At 40.2% G+C, this 19,544-nt stretch overlaps 2 protein-coding genes and 1 long non-coding RNA gene across 8 annotated transcripts; 1 reads left to right on the top strand and 2 right to left on the bottom strand.

Moving 5' to 3' along the window:
• The first annotated feature begins 1,206 nt into the window (after positions 1-1,206).
• Positions 1,207-13,059, top strand: LOC307015053 (uncharacterized protein). 5 transcript variants are annotated; one of them, XM_079643415.1, is made up of 10 exons: positions 1,207-1,828; positions 4,009-4,136; positions 5,153-5,326; positions 5,445-5,561; positions 9,687-9,820; positions 9,931-10,073; positions 11,438-11,581; positions 11,874-11,978; positions 12,314-12,578; positions 12,694-13,059. In XM_079643415.1, the coding sequence occupies exons 6-10, from the start codon at positions 9,976-9,978 to the stop codon at positions 12,898-12,900; spliced, it is 819 nt and encodes a 272-aa protein (XP_079499541.1). In that variant the 5' UTR covers positions 1,207-1,828; positions 4,009-4,136; positions 5,153-5,326; positions 5,445-5,561; positions 9,687-9,820; positions 9,931-9,975; the 3' UTR covers positions 12,901-13,059. The 5 variants fall into 5 exon arrangements, with proteins under 5 accessions (XP_079499541.1, XP_079499543.1, XP_079499544.1 ...); XM_079643417.1 differs by lacking the exons at positions 1,207-1,828; positions 4,009-4,136; positions 5,153-5,326; positions 5,445-5,561 and adding an exon at positions 8,207-8,941 and having other exon boundaries at positions 12,314-12,337; positions 12,440-12,578; XM_079643418.1 differs by lacking the exons at positions 1,207-1,828; positions 4,009-4,136; positions 5,153-5,326; positions 5,445-5,561 and adding an exon at positions 8,208-8,941 and having other exon boundaries at positions 12,440-12,578.
• On the bottom strand, positions 3,965-5,510 carry LOC307015059 (ATP-binding cassette sub-family C member 3-like; the record flags this gene model as incomplete). Its single annotated transcript, XM_079643434.1, has 3 exons — positions 5,450-5,510; positions 5,120-5,257; positions 3,965-4,111 (listed from the first exon to the last, which is right to left on the bottom strand). The coding sequence occupies exons 1-3, from the start codon at positions 5,477-5,479 to the stop codon at positions 3,965-3,967; spliced, it is 315 nt and encodes a 104-aa protein (XP_079499560.1). The 5' UTR covers positions 5,480-5,510.
• A 645-nt stretch (positions 13,060-13,704) lies between the features above and the next one.
• On the bottom strand, positions 13,705-18,052 carry LOC307015060. Of its 2 annotated transcripts, XR_013801405.1 has the most exons (8): positions 17,904-18,051; positions 17,143-17,212; positions 16,947-17,062; positions 16,668-16,763; positions 16,050-16,161; positions 15,720-15,887; positions 15,428-15,582; positions 13,705-13,982 (listed from the first exon to the last, which is right to left on the bottom strand). It is a non-coding gene; the product is annotated as an uncharacterized lncRNA (long non-coding RNA). The 2 variants fall into 2 exon arrangements; XR_013801404.1 differs by having other exon boundaries at positions 16,947-17,212; positions 17,904-18,052.
• Positions 18,053-19,544: the final 1,492 nt, after the last annotated feature.

A 19,544-nucleotide genomic window follows, 5' to 3' on the forward strand; every position in this document is an offset into this window, starting at 1 on the left:
TTAAAATAACTGGCTAACCTGCCTGTCAGCCTTCCATCTGTGCACAAACTTATCTCGTGCCCTCATTGGTCATGTGCGCGTTCGTGTGTGTTGGAGGAGGGGCTCTGTAAGGAAGTGGCAGATTTGTTCCGGATGCGTATTTTCAAATTCTAGCGCACTCGAGCTGGTTTCTCCAAAATTACCTACCCCACCTGCACACAGAGCCCCCCGTCATATCAAATATCAATTTAACCCCTGGGGACAGGACAAGGCGCTCAAAGGACTTCATAACCACAGAGGTCAGGGCGATTGGGTCTGTTGTCATTTAATAATACTATAATTAATCTAAATAAAAACAAACAATTTCTTGTGTGCTTCAGTTACTTTGATATTTGAAGTTCCAATTTATGGTTTGTTTTCGCAGGTTGAATGTTAAAGATGTGTAATCTAACGTGATGTTATAATAAGATTATAAAACAAATACATTGATCAGCTGATGTTCTCACCTGCTAAACCAGAAGAAGAAACATTTGGAGAGAAATGATGCATCTTCTTCTGGACATCGGTTCTAAAAAAAAAGAAGTGTTTTTGAATGACCCATGCTTAATATCTAGTAAAGACAAATCACAAATAATCGAAGAAACGTTAATATTTGCCGCACAGTGCCTTACGATTTTATTGATCCAGGTCAGATTTGAGGGCAGCATGAACAGATTGAGAAATGTTTGGCTTTATATTTATTCAATAACCTTGTTATTACTGACTCACTGCTGCCATACAGAAATGATTGTTCAGTCTGACTATCCGGTGACCCATCAATGTGTCTGTTACCCAGATGCAGGTGTGTGGGAGAAAACATCAATAATAATACTAATGACAACTTGAAAGAAAAGTAATCTTGCATGTTACCTTGACAGAGGTGTGATTGTTACCTGCTCAAAAGTATGTGTGTGTGTGTGTGTGTGTGTGTGTGTGTGTGTGTGTGTGTGTGTGTGTGTGTGTGTGTGTGTGTGTGTGTGTGTGTGTGTGTGTGTGTGTGTGTGTGTGTGTGTGTGTGTGTGTGTGTGTGTGTGTGTGTGTGTGTGTGGAGGTGTGTGTGTGTGTGTGTGTGTGTGTGTGTTAGGGGTTTCACCAACTAATCGACAAGTCGACTACCTTTACCACTAGTCGGCGCTGTAGGCCCTAGTCAACTAGTCGTGAAAAAAATTGAGGTAAACGAGGTGCTGCAAAATGCTCCAAAACACGTCCGACATTCTTATGTATGGCAGTACTTCAACGAAGATGTAACCAACTCCACAGTGAAGTGTCAGTTGTGTACAGCTGTACTGAAGTACAATACAAATGCATCTGCTATGCACAACCATCTGAAGATGAAACACCCGCTGCCGACAGCTAGCACTAGCAGTAATGCTAGCACCAGTGAGCAACGGACCGGCGTCAGCACTGAACAGAGGCAAACGAACAGCAAGAAAACACGGGTTAACAGTGATGTGGATGATGAGCTACGGGATTACTGCCAGCGGACACCGCATATCCCCACAATGGATAATCCACGGGAGTGGTGGGCAGAAAACGTGCACCGCTTCCCCCGCTTTCAAGGAGCTACCTGGCTATTCCAGCCACAAGCACCCCGAGTGAGAGGGTTTTTTCCCTGGCAGGCAACACTGTCACCCGAAAGCGGTCAAGAAGCCTCCTTCCCTCACATGTTGATGCGTTGGTGTTCAAACCAAAAATATGGAAAGGTGGACGTTATCGTGGAGGACAGCGAATAAAGTGTTGCGCAATGCGCTGTTGCGCACTGGATTTACGTGGCATTTATGTAAACAAGAGTTTTTTGCTGTCGATTTTGGTGAGTCCAGTGTTTGTTATTTACTCAGCCATCTAATACAAATTAAAATGCAGTGTTTAATGTTACTGTATGAGTTCCAATAGAAAATACAGTTGTAAACCTCTCTTTGTGTGTCTTTATTATGACTTAACGACTAGTCGACTGCTATTTTGAAAAACGTGTCGACTAGTAAATATTGGTAGTTGTGAAACCCCTAGTGTGTGTGTGTGTGTGTGTGTGTGTGTGTGTGTGTGTGTGTGTGTGTGTGTGTGTGTGTGTGTGTGTGTGTGTGTGTGTGTGTGTGTGTGTGTGTGTGTGTGTGTGTGTGTGTGTGTGTGTGTGTGTGTGTGTGTGTGTGTGTGTGTGTGTGTGTGGTCAAGTCATCAATTCACGAGTCCAAGTCACTCTCGAGTCCCCTCTTTCCGAGTCCGAGTTCAAGTCTGAGTCACTTAGGGAGATTAGGAGTTGAGTCCGAGTCCAAGTCCGAGTCACTTAGGGAGAGTCGGAGTTGAGTCCAAGTCCGAGTCATCATTACCTGTGTTCGAGTCCAAGTCCGAGTCACCCAAGAAGGGTCCAAGTCAAGTCTGAGTCACAAGTCTTCATGTATTAATCTTAGTGGATATATTTGTTGAAATGTAGCAGTAGCTCCTCTACATTGCTTGTATCCTGTCATTTTATAATAATTTGTCTATTGAACTGCTGTGAGGCAAGTTTTGGCTACAATTCTTGTATAAAAGGTGCTATACAAAGATATAGCTTATTACTAATATTAATATTATTATTATTATCATCATCAAGGTTGAGTCGAGTTCCAATATTGCCTCCAGTGCTCCGTTCTGGCACCTTCAAAGTGTCAGGACCTCGACACAAACCACAAACCCAAATGTACGACCCAGAGACAAAGTCTTGAATATAAACATTTTTTATATTTATTTATACAGTTCAGGTAATCCCTCTTAACAGAGTAGGTGGTGGAAATAACAAAAGACGCTCACAAGGAGGAAAAAACTGATTAAAGGAAAGACAAAACTTTGTCTCAATAGGCAATTACAAATCAACCATGACAAATATGTCATGCGGGGTTCCTCAAGGCTCCGTTTTAGGACCTTTGCTTTTAATATCTATATGCTACCACTGGCTCAAATTATTAAAAACCGCGATCTAAACTATCACATCTATGCAGACGACACCCAGATTTATTTTAAAATTACACCGGGACACTAATCTCCGATTAGAACACTGAGCAAGTGCATTGAGCACATCACTGACTGGATGACTCAGAACTTTCTCCAACTGAACAAACAAAAAACTGAGGTCATTGTTTTTGGAGCAAAGAAGGACCGATTAAAAGTAATCGCAACGCTTCAGTCGGCGGACTACAAAGTAACTCAAAGCTAGAAATCAGGGTGTAGTGATGGACTCAGACCTGAATTTTAACAGTCACATTACAACAGTTATTAGGTCTGCATACTATCACCTGAAGAACATATCTAGGATTAAAAAACTAATGTCACAACAGGATTTAGAAAAGCTTGTCCATGCTTTCATCTTCAGTAGACTTGACTACTGCAATAGTGTATTCACAGGGCTCACAAAAAAATCCACCAGAAAGCTGCAGCTGATTCAGAACGCTCCTGCTCGAGTCCTCAACACTAAAAGAGTGGCTCACTCACATCAGTCCGGTTCTGAAGTCTTTACACTGGCTTCCAGTCTGTCAAATAATTGATTTAAAAATACTATTGCTAGTTTTTAAATCACTAAATGGCTTAGGACCGAGGTATATAAACGATGTCCTGCATAACTATGAACCATCCAGGAGTCTCATGTCCTCTGGGTCAGGTCTGCTCTCTGTTCCAAGAATAAGAACTAATCATGGAAAAGCAGCGTTTAGCTATTATGCCCCGACATTTTGGAACAAACTTCCCGAAATCTTGCACGTCCCCTGAAAAACTTCCTATAATCAAATCCAGACTAAAAACATATCTCTTCAAGTCAAGTCACGACTCCCGAAAATCGGCACTCGAGTCCGACTCGAGTCCGAAACCAGGACTTGAGTACTCCATCTCTGGTGTTACCTGGATGTAGATGTGTGTTTCACCTGGATGTAGATGTGTGTTACCTGGATGTAGATGTGCGTTACCTGGATATAAGTGTGTGTTAGATGTAGGTGAGTTTTACCTGGATGTAGGTTTGTTTTTCAGAGAGCGGTTGGTGATCAGAGAAGCAGCTGAGGATGAGCTCAATGAGTTCGAGGGAAAAACAAATGAAAAAGGCCACAAAACGAACAGCGTCTGAAGAGAAACCCTGAAAAAGCAGAAAGCAGAGAAACGTACGTTCTAAAACTAAAGAATCACAACATGGAAGAACAGTAATCTTAAATCAAGTGGAACGACATATTTGAATTTAATTTCCCATGCATAAAATAAAAAAACAACTTTGCAATTACATCAATATTTTTTTATTATATCAGATTTTTGGTAGATTCATCTGTATTATAAAGTGTAATGATTTATGTCTGTATGTCATGTGGAAAAAAAACATGAATAAATCCACTTCAAACAAAAGATTGTTTACTCTCGCTACTTTAAGTTAGCAGTTTATATGTAAATCACCAAACTTCTCTTTTTGATTTAACTATGTACATTCAACCGTTTATTCCTCAAAAACATAAGCAACTTAGCCGGTTTTATTTGCTGCCCATGTTTACTGAAGTCTGTAGTGAAACACTCGTGTCGCATTTCAAATAATTATTCTATGTAATTAGCAGCTGCACTTAAATTGGAATAAAGAAATAACACACACACACACACACACACACACACACACACACACACACACACACACACACACACACACACACACACACACACACACATACCATGTATACATCACTCCAGGGGACATTACATTGACTTACATGCATTTCCTGGAGACTTATCCTAACCTTAACCATAACCAACACATGCCTAACCCTAACCCTTACCCTAACCCTAACCCTTACCAAGTCTTCACCCTAAAATTAATTATTCCCCTCATGGGGACCTCCATGTTGTCCCCATACGGGAAGCGAGTCCCCACACGTGATTGTGTAAACAGATTTAGGTCCCCACAAGTATAGTAATGCTAGGCCACACACACACACACACTTCACATAACCTGAGGGAAATGTAAATCTGGACTTGTGAAATACCGCAGGTGAAAGCAAAGGACTGAGGTAGAAAAAGAAACAGAGAACATGTCATGTTGAGAAAGGATATGTGTTATCTATAACAATAATATTAATAATGATACATTAAACAAAAAGGTTAATACCTGCTCAATAATCTGCTCGATGTCAACCTTCAGAGGAACTAGGGAGCAAAGAACCAGAAGAGTCCAGAACAGGAAAAGGAGCACAGAGGAGCGCATGGCCTTTATTCTCTCTACCTGGATTATTACCACAGCAAGAACCTGAGCAGGAGAGGAGGAGGGGAAGAGGAAGATGAGAGGACGAGGAAGAGGAGAGGAGGAGGAGAGGTGGTAAGGAAGACATGAGGAGGAGAAGGCGTACAAAAGGAAGAGGAGTAATAGAGGGAGGAGGAGGAGTCAGTGTGTTTTTAACAACAGATGTTTTGTTTGTTTTCATGGCTCCTGGTAGTTTACCAGCGTCAGACTCCGGATCAGCGGACCCATCAGGATAAGGAAGTGATTATGGATCTCCTCATTTTTCTTCACCAGGACGTAAAACATCTCCAGGAGCCCAAAAGAGGCCAAAGTAAGTGTCAGGAGCTGCAACAGAGGCCAGGTCTTTTATTGTGAAAGGCAAGGAGGAATTACAATGCTACAATAATTTAGCAAGGTTCTGAGTGAAACTGATTCCACTCAGAACCTTGGCTCTGTTCTCATACCGTCTTGCTGCAGCAGAGTTTGGACAGCTGGATGACCCCTTGGTGTGGGCGAAGCTGCAGGTACAACAGGTAAATTGGAGAACAGGTCCACAGGTAAACACAAGGAAACCATACCAGGACTGTGTGCTGGAAACACTTAGTGAGGTCAGGTCTGGACGTGTACCACGTCAAATTCCAGTCCTGAAATCAGAAAAAACACTGTTTGAACATCACAAGTCTCAGGTAAAGTGTTCGAGGAGCCAGTAAACACTCAGGCGAGAACACTTTTGGCTTTTAGGCCAAAGTGTATGGGTCAACAGGTACACAGGTGAGTGATGTGTAAGGGGCATAGGCGTCATTTGCACTGCGGATGCTGGGGACATGTCCCCACCATTTTTTGAAGAGTCCAATTTTGTCCCCACCACTTTTTAAAAATATAACTTATAAATGTTCTGAAAGCGTGCACCAAGAAATGTAATAAATAAGAACACTGGTTTAGAGTCAAAATGTGCAATTTGATAACAATTTAAAAACTAGCATTGCTCCCGCTTTGCAGCTGCAGGACGTAGGCAGTGCACCTTAAAAGAAAGTTCCTCCTGACTCTAAAATGACCCAATAACATGCAGCCATGTTGTTTGGCCTGTTTGCCTGAAGTGGATGTTGTCTTTTTGCTTTATTTCCTTGTCGGAGAGTACCAGAATGCGTAGTTTACATGTTAAAAGAAAACAAATCTTCTTGGCAATGATCCCCCCTGCAGGGGTTCGGTTTGCAAACATCGTTTTCATAACATGTGAGTGTGCATTTGCGTCGCTGTGGAGAACAGGCATGTTGAAGACTCTTACAATAAGACAGATCTTATGTCTTATGTACAGGATCTTTGGCTTCCTCCATAATTGTCCCGCTTTGCAGCTGCAGGACGTAGGCAGTGCACCTTAAAAGAAAGTTCCTCCTGACTCTAAAATGACCCAATAACATGCAGCCATGTTGTTTGGCCTGTTTGCCTGAAGTGGATGTTGTCTTTTTGCTTTATTTCCTTGTCGGAGAGTACCAGAATGCGTAGTTTACATGTTAAAAGAAAACAAATCTTCTTGGCAATGATCCCCCCTGCAGGGGTTCGGTTTGCAAACATCGTTTTCATAACATGTGAGTGTGCATTTGCGTCGCTGTGGAGAACAGGCATGTTGAAGACTCTTACAATAAGACAGATCTTATGTCTTATGTACAGGATCTTTGGCTTCCTCCATAATTGTCCCTGGCCACATATACATATATAATGGTTCCTATGAAAACAGTCTGTAGCCTCACAATGCAAATCCTGTCTATACAGGTGTTGCGAGCAAATAGCTAGGAAATTGGTGTGTAAAAAAAAAGGATGGCACGCAAAACAGTTTTATTTTAATTAAAAAAAAGGTTCCCCTACCACTGTTAAAACAAAGGTGTGCACATGAGCGCCCTGAAAAGTCTGTGCAAGAGTAGACATCCAGAGCCAGGCAGACATGTGAAAAAAATGCTCTAAATATGTTATACAAACCTTCCTGTCTCTATTCAATTAAATAAACAACTTAATTGTAATTTAACTCACCCAGAGAGGATCCAAACCGCTAACACTGCACAGCTCCTCCATTCTTCTTCTTCCACAACAGTGTGTTATTTCTAGAGGATTCTGCTTAAAGCTTTCACTCTGTCTCTCCCTCTCTCTATGTCATATAGACTCATCACGTTGTTTTAACAACAGTGACTTGACTTCTCGTCTTTAAATTCGACACCTGTGTGTGAATCCTGTTTCCTGAGAGGCCTTCTAACACAAAAGCATATTTGGTTCTTCTCTTTTGACACTGTAAATCCTGTCTATAGGCTACAGGTGTTGCGAAAAAATAGCTAGGAAATTGGTGTGTAAAAAAAAGGATGGCACGCTAAACAGTTTTATTTGTATCTGAAAAAAGTTTCCCCACCACTGTTGAAACCAAGGTGTACACATAAGCGCTTCTTGCGCACTCCTTCCATTTATCTAAATGGATACGGGACCAGAGAGCGCCGAGGTGAAAATAGTTCAACTTTTGGAACGCAGCAACACGCGGTTTTATCGTTACCCTGACTTTAATATCTGCGGGGTGTCTCACCCATATTCATCACACACACACACGCACACGCACACACACACACACACACACACACACACACACACACACACACACACACACACGCACGCACACCCACCCAGGGGCGGACTGGGACTAAAAATCAGTCCTCGAATATCACCCAGAGCGGCCCACGTGAATTGTCAATGGGGGGGGGGGGGGGGGGGGGGGGGGGGGGGGTATGGAATGCCATTTAAGCCAAAATTAAATAAATAAATACATCAATAATTAAATAAATACATATATATATAAATATGCCTATGAAATAAATTATGAAATAAATAAATGAGGCAATAAATATGTATACATGTACATTTAAATACACATTTATTTATTTCATGGGACTTTTATTTCATAATGAGACATTTATTTCAAGAGACTTTTATTTCATAATGACACATTTATTTATTTCAAGAGACTTGTATTTCATAATGACACATTTATTTATTTCAAGAGAATCGTATTTCATAATGACATATTTATTTATTTCAGATGACTTGTATTTCATAATGACGCATTTATTTATTTCAGGTGACTTGTATTTCATGATGAGACATTTCATGATGAGACATTTCCATTCCTTATATGCAAATGAACGGGGCGTGGTTAGCTCACAGATCCAGAGACCCAGACCAAAGCAACAGCACCACAACACTGACTACTCGAGAAGAGGAAGAAAATGGAGGAGAAGGACTTAAAACATTTTTTATAAACTATATAATAACTACTAAATGAAAATAAGGCGGGGCAGACAACATGGAAGACGTCGGTGGGCTCCAAGATGCTATGCTATCCTTAGCAGATCAAATTGATCAACACGGTTTACCAACAGATACTGTGTTGGCCCGTATTGAAGACTTTATCGAAGTACTCGAGCGGATAAGCGCTCTTCGAGATATCGACACGGATGACGAAGTTGTAAATACTTTGACACTGATTGAGCACCGTGTTCGTGTGGAAGATGTCCAAGAAGTTGGTTCAAGCACAGGTGCAGGACGCCCGCCTCTGGATATTCCATGCGATATGCTCGCTACCTATGTGCTGTCCGGTCTATCAACCCGAGAAATCGCGGATCTGTTTGGTGTGTCATCCCGCACAATTCAGAGGAGATCGGTCGAAGAAGGCCTAAGGTGAATTACTTGAGCTAACGTAAAATCAAATTATTGCTCTATCTAGCTAACGTCATACAAATAACGAGCCCATAGAAATAGAATACGAGTATACTACTATACTCATATTCTATTTATATGGTCAGCCCGCTACAACTGTCACTATGGCAACGGTACACATACAAATGGCCGCCGCTCTGACCATCCTGCATTATCTTAAAATATAATACATCCATTATCCTGCTACGTTGATTTGAATGGGAATGTCCGTTCTACTCCTATTTTATTTCTATGGACGACACTGGTGGGCAAAAACGTGTATAATACAGTTAACAAAATTAAAACATGATTGACAAACAATTATTTAGTATTGTGTAGCAATATGATACGAAGAGATGTTTGAAATGGAGTATATATGTTAGACTGGTGGATGTTCGTCAACGTTAGCCAAAACGTTTATGTTGACGTTGCACACAAGTTAGGTCAGTTATTATTAACAGCTGCTCTGTCAGATATGACTATTGTTACACCGAAATCTGTTTGTATCGTGAAATTGCGGTTTTTGTTTATTCATCAAAAATGACTAAAGTCAGAGATGTTTCCTGATACACGTGAAGTTGCAGCCACTGTATAAATTAATGTTAAGATAACTGGAGTTGTGTTCATTCTAACTGTTACACCTAACTAACGTTGCTGTCGCTTATGTAATAAATATATAATTGAAGTGACATTACACATATATATGTTTTATGTTTTTCTACTGTAGAAAATCAGACCTATACTCTTCAATTAACGATGACGATGTAGATGCCTTGGTGATGGAGATTCAGCGCACTAATCCGAATGCTGGATATAAAATGATGCTGGGACATCTACGGTCCAGAGGCATACACATTCAAAGTAAAAATTAACAGTTTTTGTTTAACCTCAATGTTCAACCCAATTCCAAATGACGTGGGTTTAGCCAGTCGCCAATTTGAATAAACAAATAAATCTCCTTTTTCAATCAGGGCATCGAGTAAGGAGTGGAGAGAGTGGATCCAGGAGCAATCTTGATGCGAAGGTTAACCCTCCAGACTACAAGGCGTCGTCAGTACAATGTTCCTGCACCAAATAGTCTATGGCATATAGACGGTAATCACAAGCTGATCAGGTCAGTTTTTCCTGCTGCTTTTTGAGCTGTGTCCATCATAATCTAGTAGGCCACTGCTCTTGAACTCCTGTACTCAAGTGCTGCAGTCCTGCAGTTCTTTGTTCCAAGCCTGTACCACACCACCTGAAATCACTAAATAGTAACATCATGTGAGAAAACAGAGGTGAAGGTGTGATTGCTGAAATAAGTAGGCCTATCTACAGACATTGCACCCTTGGAAGTATTGAGTGTGAGACCAATTTGAAGGCTGAGGAAAAAGTAACATTAAAAGATATACGGCCAGGTCATTAATACTTAAAGATGCCTTTATCCTTTTTTAATACAAAATATAACAATGAGGGTTCTGTATGTTAGTTAGTTGAGGATATGAATTGAACTCCTTGTCTACTCATTAGATAATAATTGAGTTTGAATTTCAAACAAAAACACAATTAGATGCTACTAAAGGTACAGTCCTTGCATGGGGGAAAGCCCTCTACCACATACATCCTAGCTAAATATGAGCTCTTCTGATAGTACCATAATGTCAGTGGTGTCCAATTTTATCCGCAAAGGGTTGGTGTGAATGTGTTCCAACAAAGCAGTGACACATGAACTCACAACTAGTTGGTGCACTGGAATCGGGTGTTTCTCTGCTTGGTTGAAATGCACCCACACTGACCCTTAGTTGGGACATCCATGATGTATTTTAACAAATGTGTGTAAGCTTTGACATACAAAATTATTTATAAGCATTTTCAAAGGTATGAACATGATCTAGAATATGTCTCAATTCCAAACAGTACCATGAAATCATATGTTCACATGTTCACATGAAATCACATGTTTCCTCTTCATATTTACTCTGTTAGGGCACTGTATTAGCACCTGAGGTGGTCAAATCAGTTTTAGCCTACTAACAATCTCAGGACCCATTGGCAAAGTCCTTTTACGGAGATTAGCCTACCGGAAACCAACATTTTAGCACCTTGTGTGATTCCATCTTTAGTAGAGATGAGAGGTTAGATGTTGGAAAAAGGTACTTTAAAATATAAATGTTGTTCACCCAGCTGACAAATCTGCTTGCCTTGGTAAAGTAAATTAAACCATTGAATTTGCTTATTTATGTACAACTTTTTTTAACTTAAAGAAGGTTAACATGCAATGTACGATAATGTTGGATATTGCAATGGCAATAATGTTTTGTGATATTGCAGGACATGTTGCTATTGCAATATCCAACGTTATCACCCAACCTGCCACAACCATACCCCTCCAACCCTATTCCTAACATAGCTTAATGAACAAGATGTGCCTTTATCAACTGTGATTTGGACATGAGGCCCCAATTCAATAACCAATTAATCCTGTTATATTTCACACAGATGGAGGATTGTTGTTCATGGTGGCATTGATGGATTCTCCAGGCTAATTGTGTACTTAAGTAGTGCCACCAACAACAGAGCTACAACTGTTCTTGAAGGCTTCTTGTCTGCTGTTGGCCAATATGGCGTGCCATCTCGAATTCGGTATGTAATGTCCTACAAATGTCTAATAAATGAAGTACAATGAGACTTATTTGACTAAAATGTATTTTAATAGCATTTGTAACACAGGTACAATTATCAAAAAGAAAATGAGTGTTCGGAATTTCAAACAAGTGTAATGAAGGTGCTCTTCGGTAATCTTAAAACAGAGCTGGGTTACAACAGGGGTATGCTTAGACCCTGAAGAAGGCTTTCCGAGAGAAGACCTTTCTTTTGAAGGTACAATTATGTTGGATAGTCATCTTCAGATAAATGTACTTTTTTCCCCTTACAGATCTGACAAGGGGGGTGAGAATGTTAGGGTTGCTCATTTCATGGTCCAAACACAAGGGGAGAACAGGAGCTCTCATATTACTGGACGGAGTGTTCATAACCAAAGGTATGGAGGATTTAAAAAATATAAATTATTAAAGTACAATGAAACCGAGAGAAGAAGCATGTCTGTCCACCCTCACAAAACAATACTTACATTCAGGCGGGGCAGGGGGTGATAGCGGGGCGTTTTACTGGCAGTTCATTACAAGTTCATTGGTCACTACCTAAAATCCAGCTCTCACTTCGCTCATCATTGTGTTCACACTCCAGTCTGAACATAAGTGTCAATCAGCCATTACTAGTAGAACCTTGTACAACTTTTCCATCCTGCTAACTGTTGAATAATGTGACCTGCCAAAAATACAATATAAAGGCTGTATTTCATTCTTTCTTTTACAGAATTGAGCGCCTTTGGAGAGATGTGTATGAAAATGTTCTTGATCTGTTCTACACAATATTCATCCAGCTGGAGGCCCAAGGATTACTCAATCCTGACCAAGAGATTGACCTGTATGCACTACACAGGTGCTTCATGCCACATATTCAGCATCATCTTCAGTGTTTCAAGGAGGCATGGAATCACCATGGGCTGAGGACTGCAAGCCACCGTTCACCTTTACAGTTGTGGTTACTAAACAACAGAGAGGGACAAGATTTCTCACAGGTAAATCTGTAAAATCTTATTCCCTGGCTCAATTATTTATTTAAAATACATGCAAAATGACCCACATTGTAATTGATTACACATTCTGAACGGCTTTATTCCTTTCGTATGTCAGGTTGGTGAGGATTATGGTGTGGACTGGGAAGGACCACATACCCCCTGTGCATCTAATGTCTTTGTTCCTGAGATCCAGCTCCTGCGCCCATTGAGTGAACAAGATCTTGTGGCCCTACCAAACCCCCATGTTCCTTTCAGTCAGGCATTGGCAGTTTATCTTGAAACTGTTCAAACCCTCAGAGTTATGTTGAACCCAGAACCTTAGGTCAGGCAACATTTTCTTCGCACGATTTCAGCAGTGGTGGAAGAAGTACTTAAAACCATTACTTACGCAAAAGTACCAATACAACAATGTAAATTAAAAGTCAAAGTATAGACATACTATCAACAAAAATGTACTTTAAGTATCAGCAGTAAAAGTACATGTTGTGCAATAAAATGTAAATAATAATACATTCTGATGCAGCATGTTACTGTTGGAGCTGCTCTCATTCCTTTAGCTGTGTATTCCTCTCTACTCCTTCTTTTACATGCAAAAGCACACTTGCATGCACATACTGAAGGATATGAAAATGAAGGATTGAAGAGCGACACGATGGAAGGAAGCCGAGAGCAGGGAACAGAGAGATGGTTGTGTGGTGACGTTGAAGGGAAATCATAAAGGTTGATGACCATTAATCCTTCAGTCCTACAGATCTTTTGTTGTACAGATCTTTAGCAGCAAACCTTTTGTTCCCAAAATACCAACCACACTCCATTCCCTCTCTGCCTCTAAAACGTTATCCTTTAGTTTTTCTCTTTCAGCTTTATAGATGTTCCACATTTTCTTTAACTCCACAGTTCCTACACTTGTCACTGTTACTTTTCCCCATGACATGCAGCGTACCATTCAATGCTGTGTGATTTATTCTGAGTCTAGCTATCATCATTTCCTCCCTTCTGTTTCTTTCTTTATAAATATGTGTCTGCTGGCAGACCAGCAGACCAGCATTTATCTATCACCAGCTTATGTGTTAGTATTAAATATACAATGTACTCTGGTAACTATCAAAATAAAGACATTGTATAGTGTTCATAACAGTATTTTTATTTAATAAATTATACCTAATACAATAATATTACAAAAAAAACTTACATCTAAATAAATATATCATCTAAAATAGATGCGTTTGATTTAAAAATAACAAATATAATTCAAAATGTAAACAGCAACAAAGAAATTATAAACATTATTTTTCTTGTTAATATCCATTATCTTCTCTGTTATGTATCTTCCGGTCTTTGCCAATCTGGACAGCATTTCTTGGTCCTCCACGTCTTTCTCGTACAGCCACTGCTTGAAGCAAACTGAAAATAAGAAACAACAATGTTTTAACAAATCGTATTAAATTATGTGATGATAGAACTGCAAACAGAATAGCTGTAACTTTAACTAAATAAATAACTCAGTTACCTCTAATCATTAACCCATGTTTGTATCATTGAGTTAACATACATACATACATACATGCTAAACTCTTATTGCTCTTTTGGCAACAAGCATTTTCCACCTCAAGACCAAGCCCCCAGGAAGTGCGCCGGACTCTGAGGAAAATATTCGTTGTGTCCAAACGGCGGTACTACAATTTCCTTATCAGTCTGTGACGTCCACCGGCCCAGAAATACTTTTTCCCCTTGACTAACATTGGGAAAGAGACGTCTGTAAATCGGTGGATAAATTTTTTGAAACTAAATAAACTACCCAGTATGAACTATTGTATAGCCTTAGAATCATTAAGTCCTTAAAGTTGTAAAATGCACTAAAAGTCGAATCTAGATTTATTCTCTCTCTCCATTCATTCTAGTGAGCCGAGAGTGTGTGCTCGGGGGGGCGGGGCTTAAGGGGCGCATGCTCTGTGAGCGCACAAACGGGTTCTTCTGCTCTGACAGCCAGGCATGCTGGGTAATCTGTGACGTTTCGCTCTCTCAAAAGTTGGGCCATTTTGACTTCATGCGCCAATGAGCAGCTCTCATAGGAAAGAACGAGACCCCGCCTCCCACGCTGTATCCAGTTCTTATTATACATCCATGCTCAAGACGGGTAACATAACTACCCTCGGGGCGCTTAGTTCTCTCCGCCATGTGTTTGAGTGCGCACACGTACGTGTGTGTGTGTGTGTGTGTGTGTGTGTGTGTGTGTGTGTGTGTGTGTGTGTGTGTGTGTGTGTGTGTGTGTGTGTGTGTGTGTGTGTGTGTGTGTGTGTGTGTGTGTGTGTGTGTGTGTGTGTGTGTGTGTGTGTGTGTGTGTGTGTGTGTGTGTGTGTGTGTGTGTGTGTGTGTGTGTGTGTGTGTGTGTGTGTGTGTGTGTGTGTGTGTGTGTGTGTGTGTGTGTGTGTGTGTTGCATGCATGTAACAGGTTCTGTGTGTAAACTGCCCCACCCCCTCGCACACCGACAGGGGAGAAAGATCTCTCGTCCGGATTGGAAAGATCGAAAATAAATCATAGACGCACTTTGTAGTCTTTTTGCATATTAGAAACGGAGTTGGCGACAGTAAGACTGCGATATAATGTTTGTGTAGATATAATACATATGACATCTATTTTTTAAATGTCTCCAGTACCGATAAAAAGATCGATAACGTTGGACGTTAACGGTACCACGGTCTTTAATAATTCAGCCCCGGGTCCCGTTAATACTGGGGCTCGGTACCCATCCCTAGTTTTAATTATTACATCATCAATATTACATTTCAAATAACCAAGTACTTGGTATCTCACAAAGCGCAAGTGGCTAGTGTTGCTAAGAACATACCTGGTGATGGTGGTGATGGTGGCTCTTCGCTGCAGGATCTGGTCGATGTCCTCCTAACAGAAGCGATTGCCTTCGTCGTTCTCGTCCATGATGGCGGCGTAGGCTCCTTTCCTCAGGAGGTCCTCGATCTCCTTCTTGGAGAACTGCTGGACCGGCTAAAGGCGACGCAGAGAGACATTTACACAAGTGGATTTAGAAAACTCTTTTTGAAATTAAACTAAGCGTACTGCAACAGCGACTGACCCAAAAATTACTTGGCATCTAGAAATATGACAGATTTTTTTTTTCTCACCCCGTTGTTGTTGCCTTCTTTGTTCCCACTCGTGCTCTGCAGGACAGCACGGTCCAGCCCGAGCTTCAGACTAGCTTTATCCAGCTGTTCCCTCTCATAGTTTCTAGTGATCAGACGGTACACCTTCACCGCCTTAGACTGGCCAAAACGATGACACCGAGCTTGAGCCTGAAATAAAAAATTAAAAGAGGGGTCAAAAGAGCAAAGTTTTTAAGTATTAAATGGGAAAATATACACTTAAAGAACCGAGGGAATAAACGGAAAGACTGTTGTTGTTGTAGCCCTATTGAACTATCTTTAGGACAGACAGAGCAGATATATATATCGTACCTGCAGGTCATTTTGAGGGTTCCAGTCAGAGTCGAATATCACACAGGTGTCCGCAGCAGTGAGGTTCACAAGCTCTTGATCAGGTGTTTGATTCGGGCTGGCATGATCCTTTCTGCAGCGATAAATAAAGAAAACAAAGAAGACCTTATTAATAATAGTAATGATGGTAACAACAATAATATTAGTATAACTATTTATATAGCACTTACACAATAATTGCAAAGTGATTCTCACAACAAAAATAAAGAACAAAACAATGTCAACAATAAAAAAAAAAAAATTATAGGAATGTTAAGAGACGAAGAAATGATAAACATTCTGAGAGGCCGACTACAAAAAGGTAGACTCAATGGCTCTTGATGACATCAATGAGCAGTCCCAAAACATGCTGCTGTATAAAAAGAAATAGGTCCAGATTTCTTCTATTTAGTGTTGGATGATTTGTTGTATTGATTGCTGATGGATGTTAAGATATGTTTTACAATTATAACTTATTGTAATTGGAATCAAAAAGTTTAAAATCGTAGTTTTAATAAAATGACTAGCAATATAGGCTTTATTCAACAGCGGTAAAGCATTAAGTTGCTAAATTAGCGTACACTGAACTGTAAAACTTACCACTATTTAGGAAAGGACCTGATCAGAAGGATTGACTAGTAAGACAGCAAAGAGGTGGAGGAGGTCTCTGTCATGTACCATTGGTAGATGTTACACCTGAAAGAAAGATAAGGAAATAAGACAACACAGGAGGACAAACATCCTCTTAAGTAAAAGACGAAATCATGTCAAGCTTTACATCTTTCAGTCTTTATAATGCACTGTTGGAAATTACATTCCAAAGGCTAAATTCAAACTCAATACCATAAATAACTGGGTAGGCCTACCAAAGTGCTTTACCTGATAGAACACGTTCCACACGGAGCAGCAGCCATCCGGCTGGGCCTTTTGCTGCATATCATCTCCTCCCTCTCCACTGTTTCCAGTAGATCTAGTACTGCCTCTGTCCAATAAAACTGAAATGCCCCAAAACAATCATATTTAAAAAGTTAAAACAATAACTTGCTTTTGGCATTCAAATGTATTAGAATCTCACCTTTTTCCAGGATGTCAGGAAGGCGTTCCCTTCAAGTCCGTAACCAGTCATAGGAGTTCAAATGCAAAGCCTGAACGATGACAAGAGCGAGACTTACATTTTACAAGATAAGTAATACCCGAGCAGTGTGTACGACATGCAGAGAACAGATCAAATCCCCTGACAGACTCACACACTTTGGTGATGTCCTCATCTGATAATGATGTTTCATTTTTAGCAGCAAAGTAACATTACTCAAGGTATATGTTGGACCCAACTCATGTACAGTATGTTTTGCATCTCCTCAACAATGGTCAGTATAGTTGAGTAGAAACAAACTGTCCCTAGAGTTTCAGGTAGATTAACAAAGAAAAGTTTGCAATGAAGCACAAAACCCCTCTTTGTATTAAGCTAGCTGCCACAGAAAGTACAGCTTAATATGCTAACCTGGTAGAGTTAGTTAACGTTAGCTAACTTCATGTCAAACTAAAAACCTCTAACGTGCATTACATTGACGATTTTAAACACAACTTAACTCTTTCAACTTGTAAAATAACGTTAATTTAACATACCCTTAAATAACTACATCACGTTTTTCAGAACACAAACTGCAGAAAACGTTAGCTGCTAACTGTTGTTAGCTAAGACAGCTAGCTCGTAACAATAGCCTCCTAGCAAACTTAAGGTTACGTTAACATTAACTTAACGTTGTAAGAAAGCAAAACGAACCTTCGAGAAATATTTTACTCTCAGACTGGGTGTAATTGTGTAGCGTTGCTTACCTCCAGAAGGACTTTTAGCTGTTTCCCAGTTGAGACTAGAGAGAGCTGTCAGAGCGGTTGCTCTCAGAAGAGCAGCATTGGGCGGACCAGATAAGAACCAGTTAGTGTCAATGTTGTGGTGCTGTTGCTTTGGTCTGTGTCTCTGGATCTGTGAGCTAACCACGCCCCGTTCAGTAATACAAGTCACCTGAAATAAATAAATGCGTCATTATGAAATACAAGTCATCTGAAATAAATAAATATGTCATTATGAAATACGATTCTCTTGAAATAAATAAATGTGTCATTATGATATACAAGTCTCTTGAAATAAATAAATGTGTCATTATGAAATAAAAGTCTCTTGAAATAAATGTCTCATTATGAAATAAAAGTCCCATGAAATAAATAAATGTGTATTTAAATGTACATGTATACATATTTATTGCCTCATTTATTTATTTCATAATTTATTTCATAGGCATATTTATATATATATGTATTTATTTAATTATTGATGTATTTATTTATTTATTTAATTTTGGCTTAAATGGCATTCCATAGAGGGGGGGGGGTACTTCAATGATGCCGTTTAAAAACACACGCTCACGGCCGGCACACACAGGGGAGGTGCCGGCCGCGAGCGAGCCGAGACGGTTTTTTGTTAAGTAACATACTTTCGTCGCCAGCCGGCCGATACATGCATCGCATTAAGTGGGCCTGTCTGTAAATTAATCCCCGGGCCACTTTTTCCTCCCAGTCCGCCCCTGATGTCATTATACACTCATCACGTTGTTTTAACAACAGTGACTTCACTTCTCGTCTTTAAATTCAACGCCTGTGTGTGAATCCTGTTTCCTGAGAGGCCTTCTAACACAAAAGCATATTTGGTTCTTTATTTTCCACTGTTCTCCTTTACACTTGTCTGGTGTATCAAATGTATTTCAGCATTGTGTATAACATAACACAATATGGGGAAAAAAATGCGTTTGACTGTCAGGATAAACAAAAATAACTTACTAATAAATAAAGAAGGCCCTTATAACCAGTGTTGGGACTAACTTGTTACAAAGTAACTCGTTACTGTAACGCCGTTATGTTTGGCAGTAACTACTTACTTACTCTAACGCATTCTTTTTTTTATTCAGTAACTCAGTTACCGTTACTACATGGTGCGTTACTCCGTTATTTTTTTTATATAGTCTCGGCTCCCAGACGTTGGTGAGCGGCGCCAACAGCGAGGCGAACAGAGATGAGAACTGTACTTAATTACAGTACTTGAGTAAATGTACTTAGATACTTCCTGTGTCACATGCGGAGACGCGCTGTGGGCGTGTTTGTGTTTACTAACAAGACTATCATGGCGGCGGCTGAGCTCAAGTCGAGTTTCTCCGCCTGGAGATATTCTCACTATTTCACTTTTGTTGAGCACAAAGAAAAGAACGTTTTAGTTAAATGTAAGTTGTGTCTTGGCGGGTCAAAGATCCTATCTACTGCCCAAAACAGAAATTCAAATCTGTTGAAACATCTGCAGAAATAACATGCTGGGACGAAGCTAGTAGCTAAGACCCAGACTCATCCGACGCCACTCCACCTCCACCTAAGCAACAGGGGCTGGATTTTAACCGAGGGACTGCTAGCCAGGGAAAAGTTGATAAAGCC

Source organism: Notothenia rossii, assembly GCF_949606895.1.
Source record: "Notothenia rossii genome assembly, chromosome: 8".
Lineage (NCBI taxonomy): Eukaryota > Metazoa > Chordata > Actinopteri > Perciformes > Nototheniidae > Notothenia > Notothenia rossii.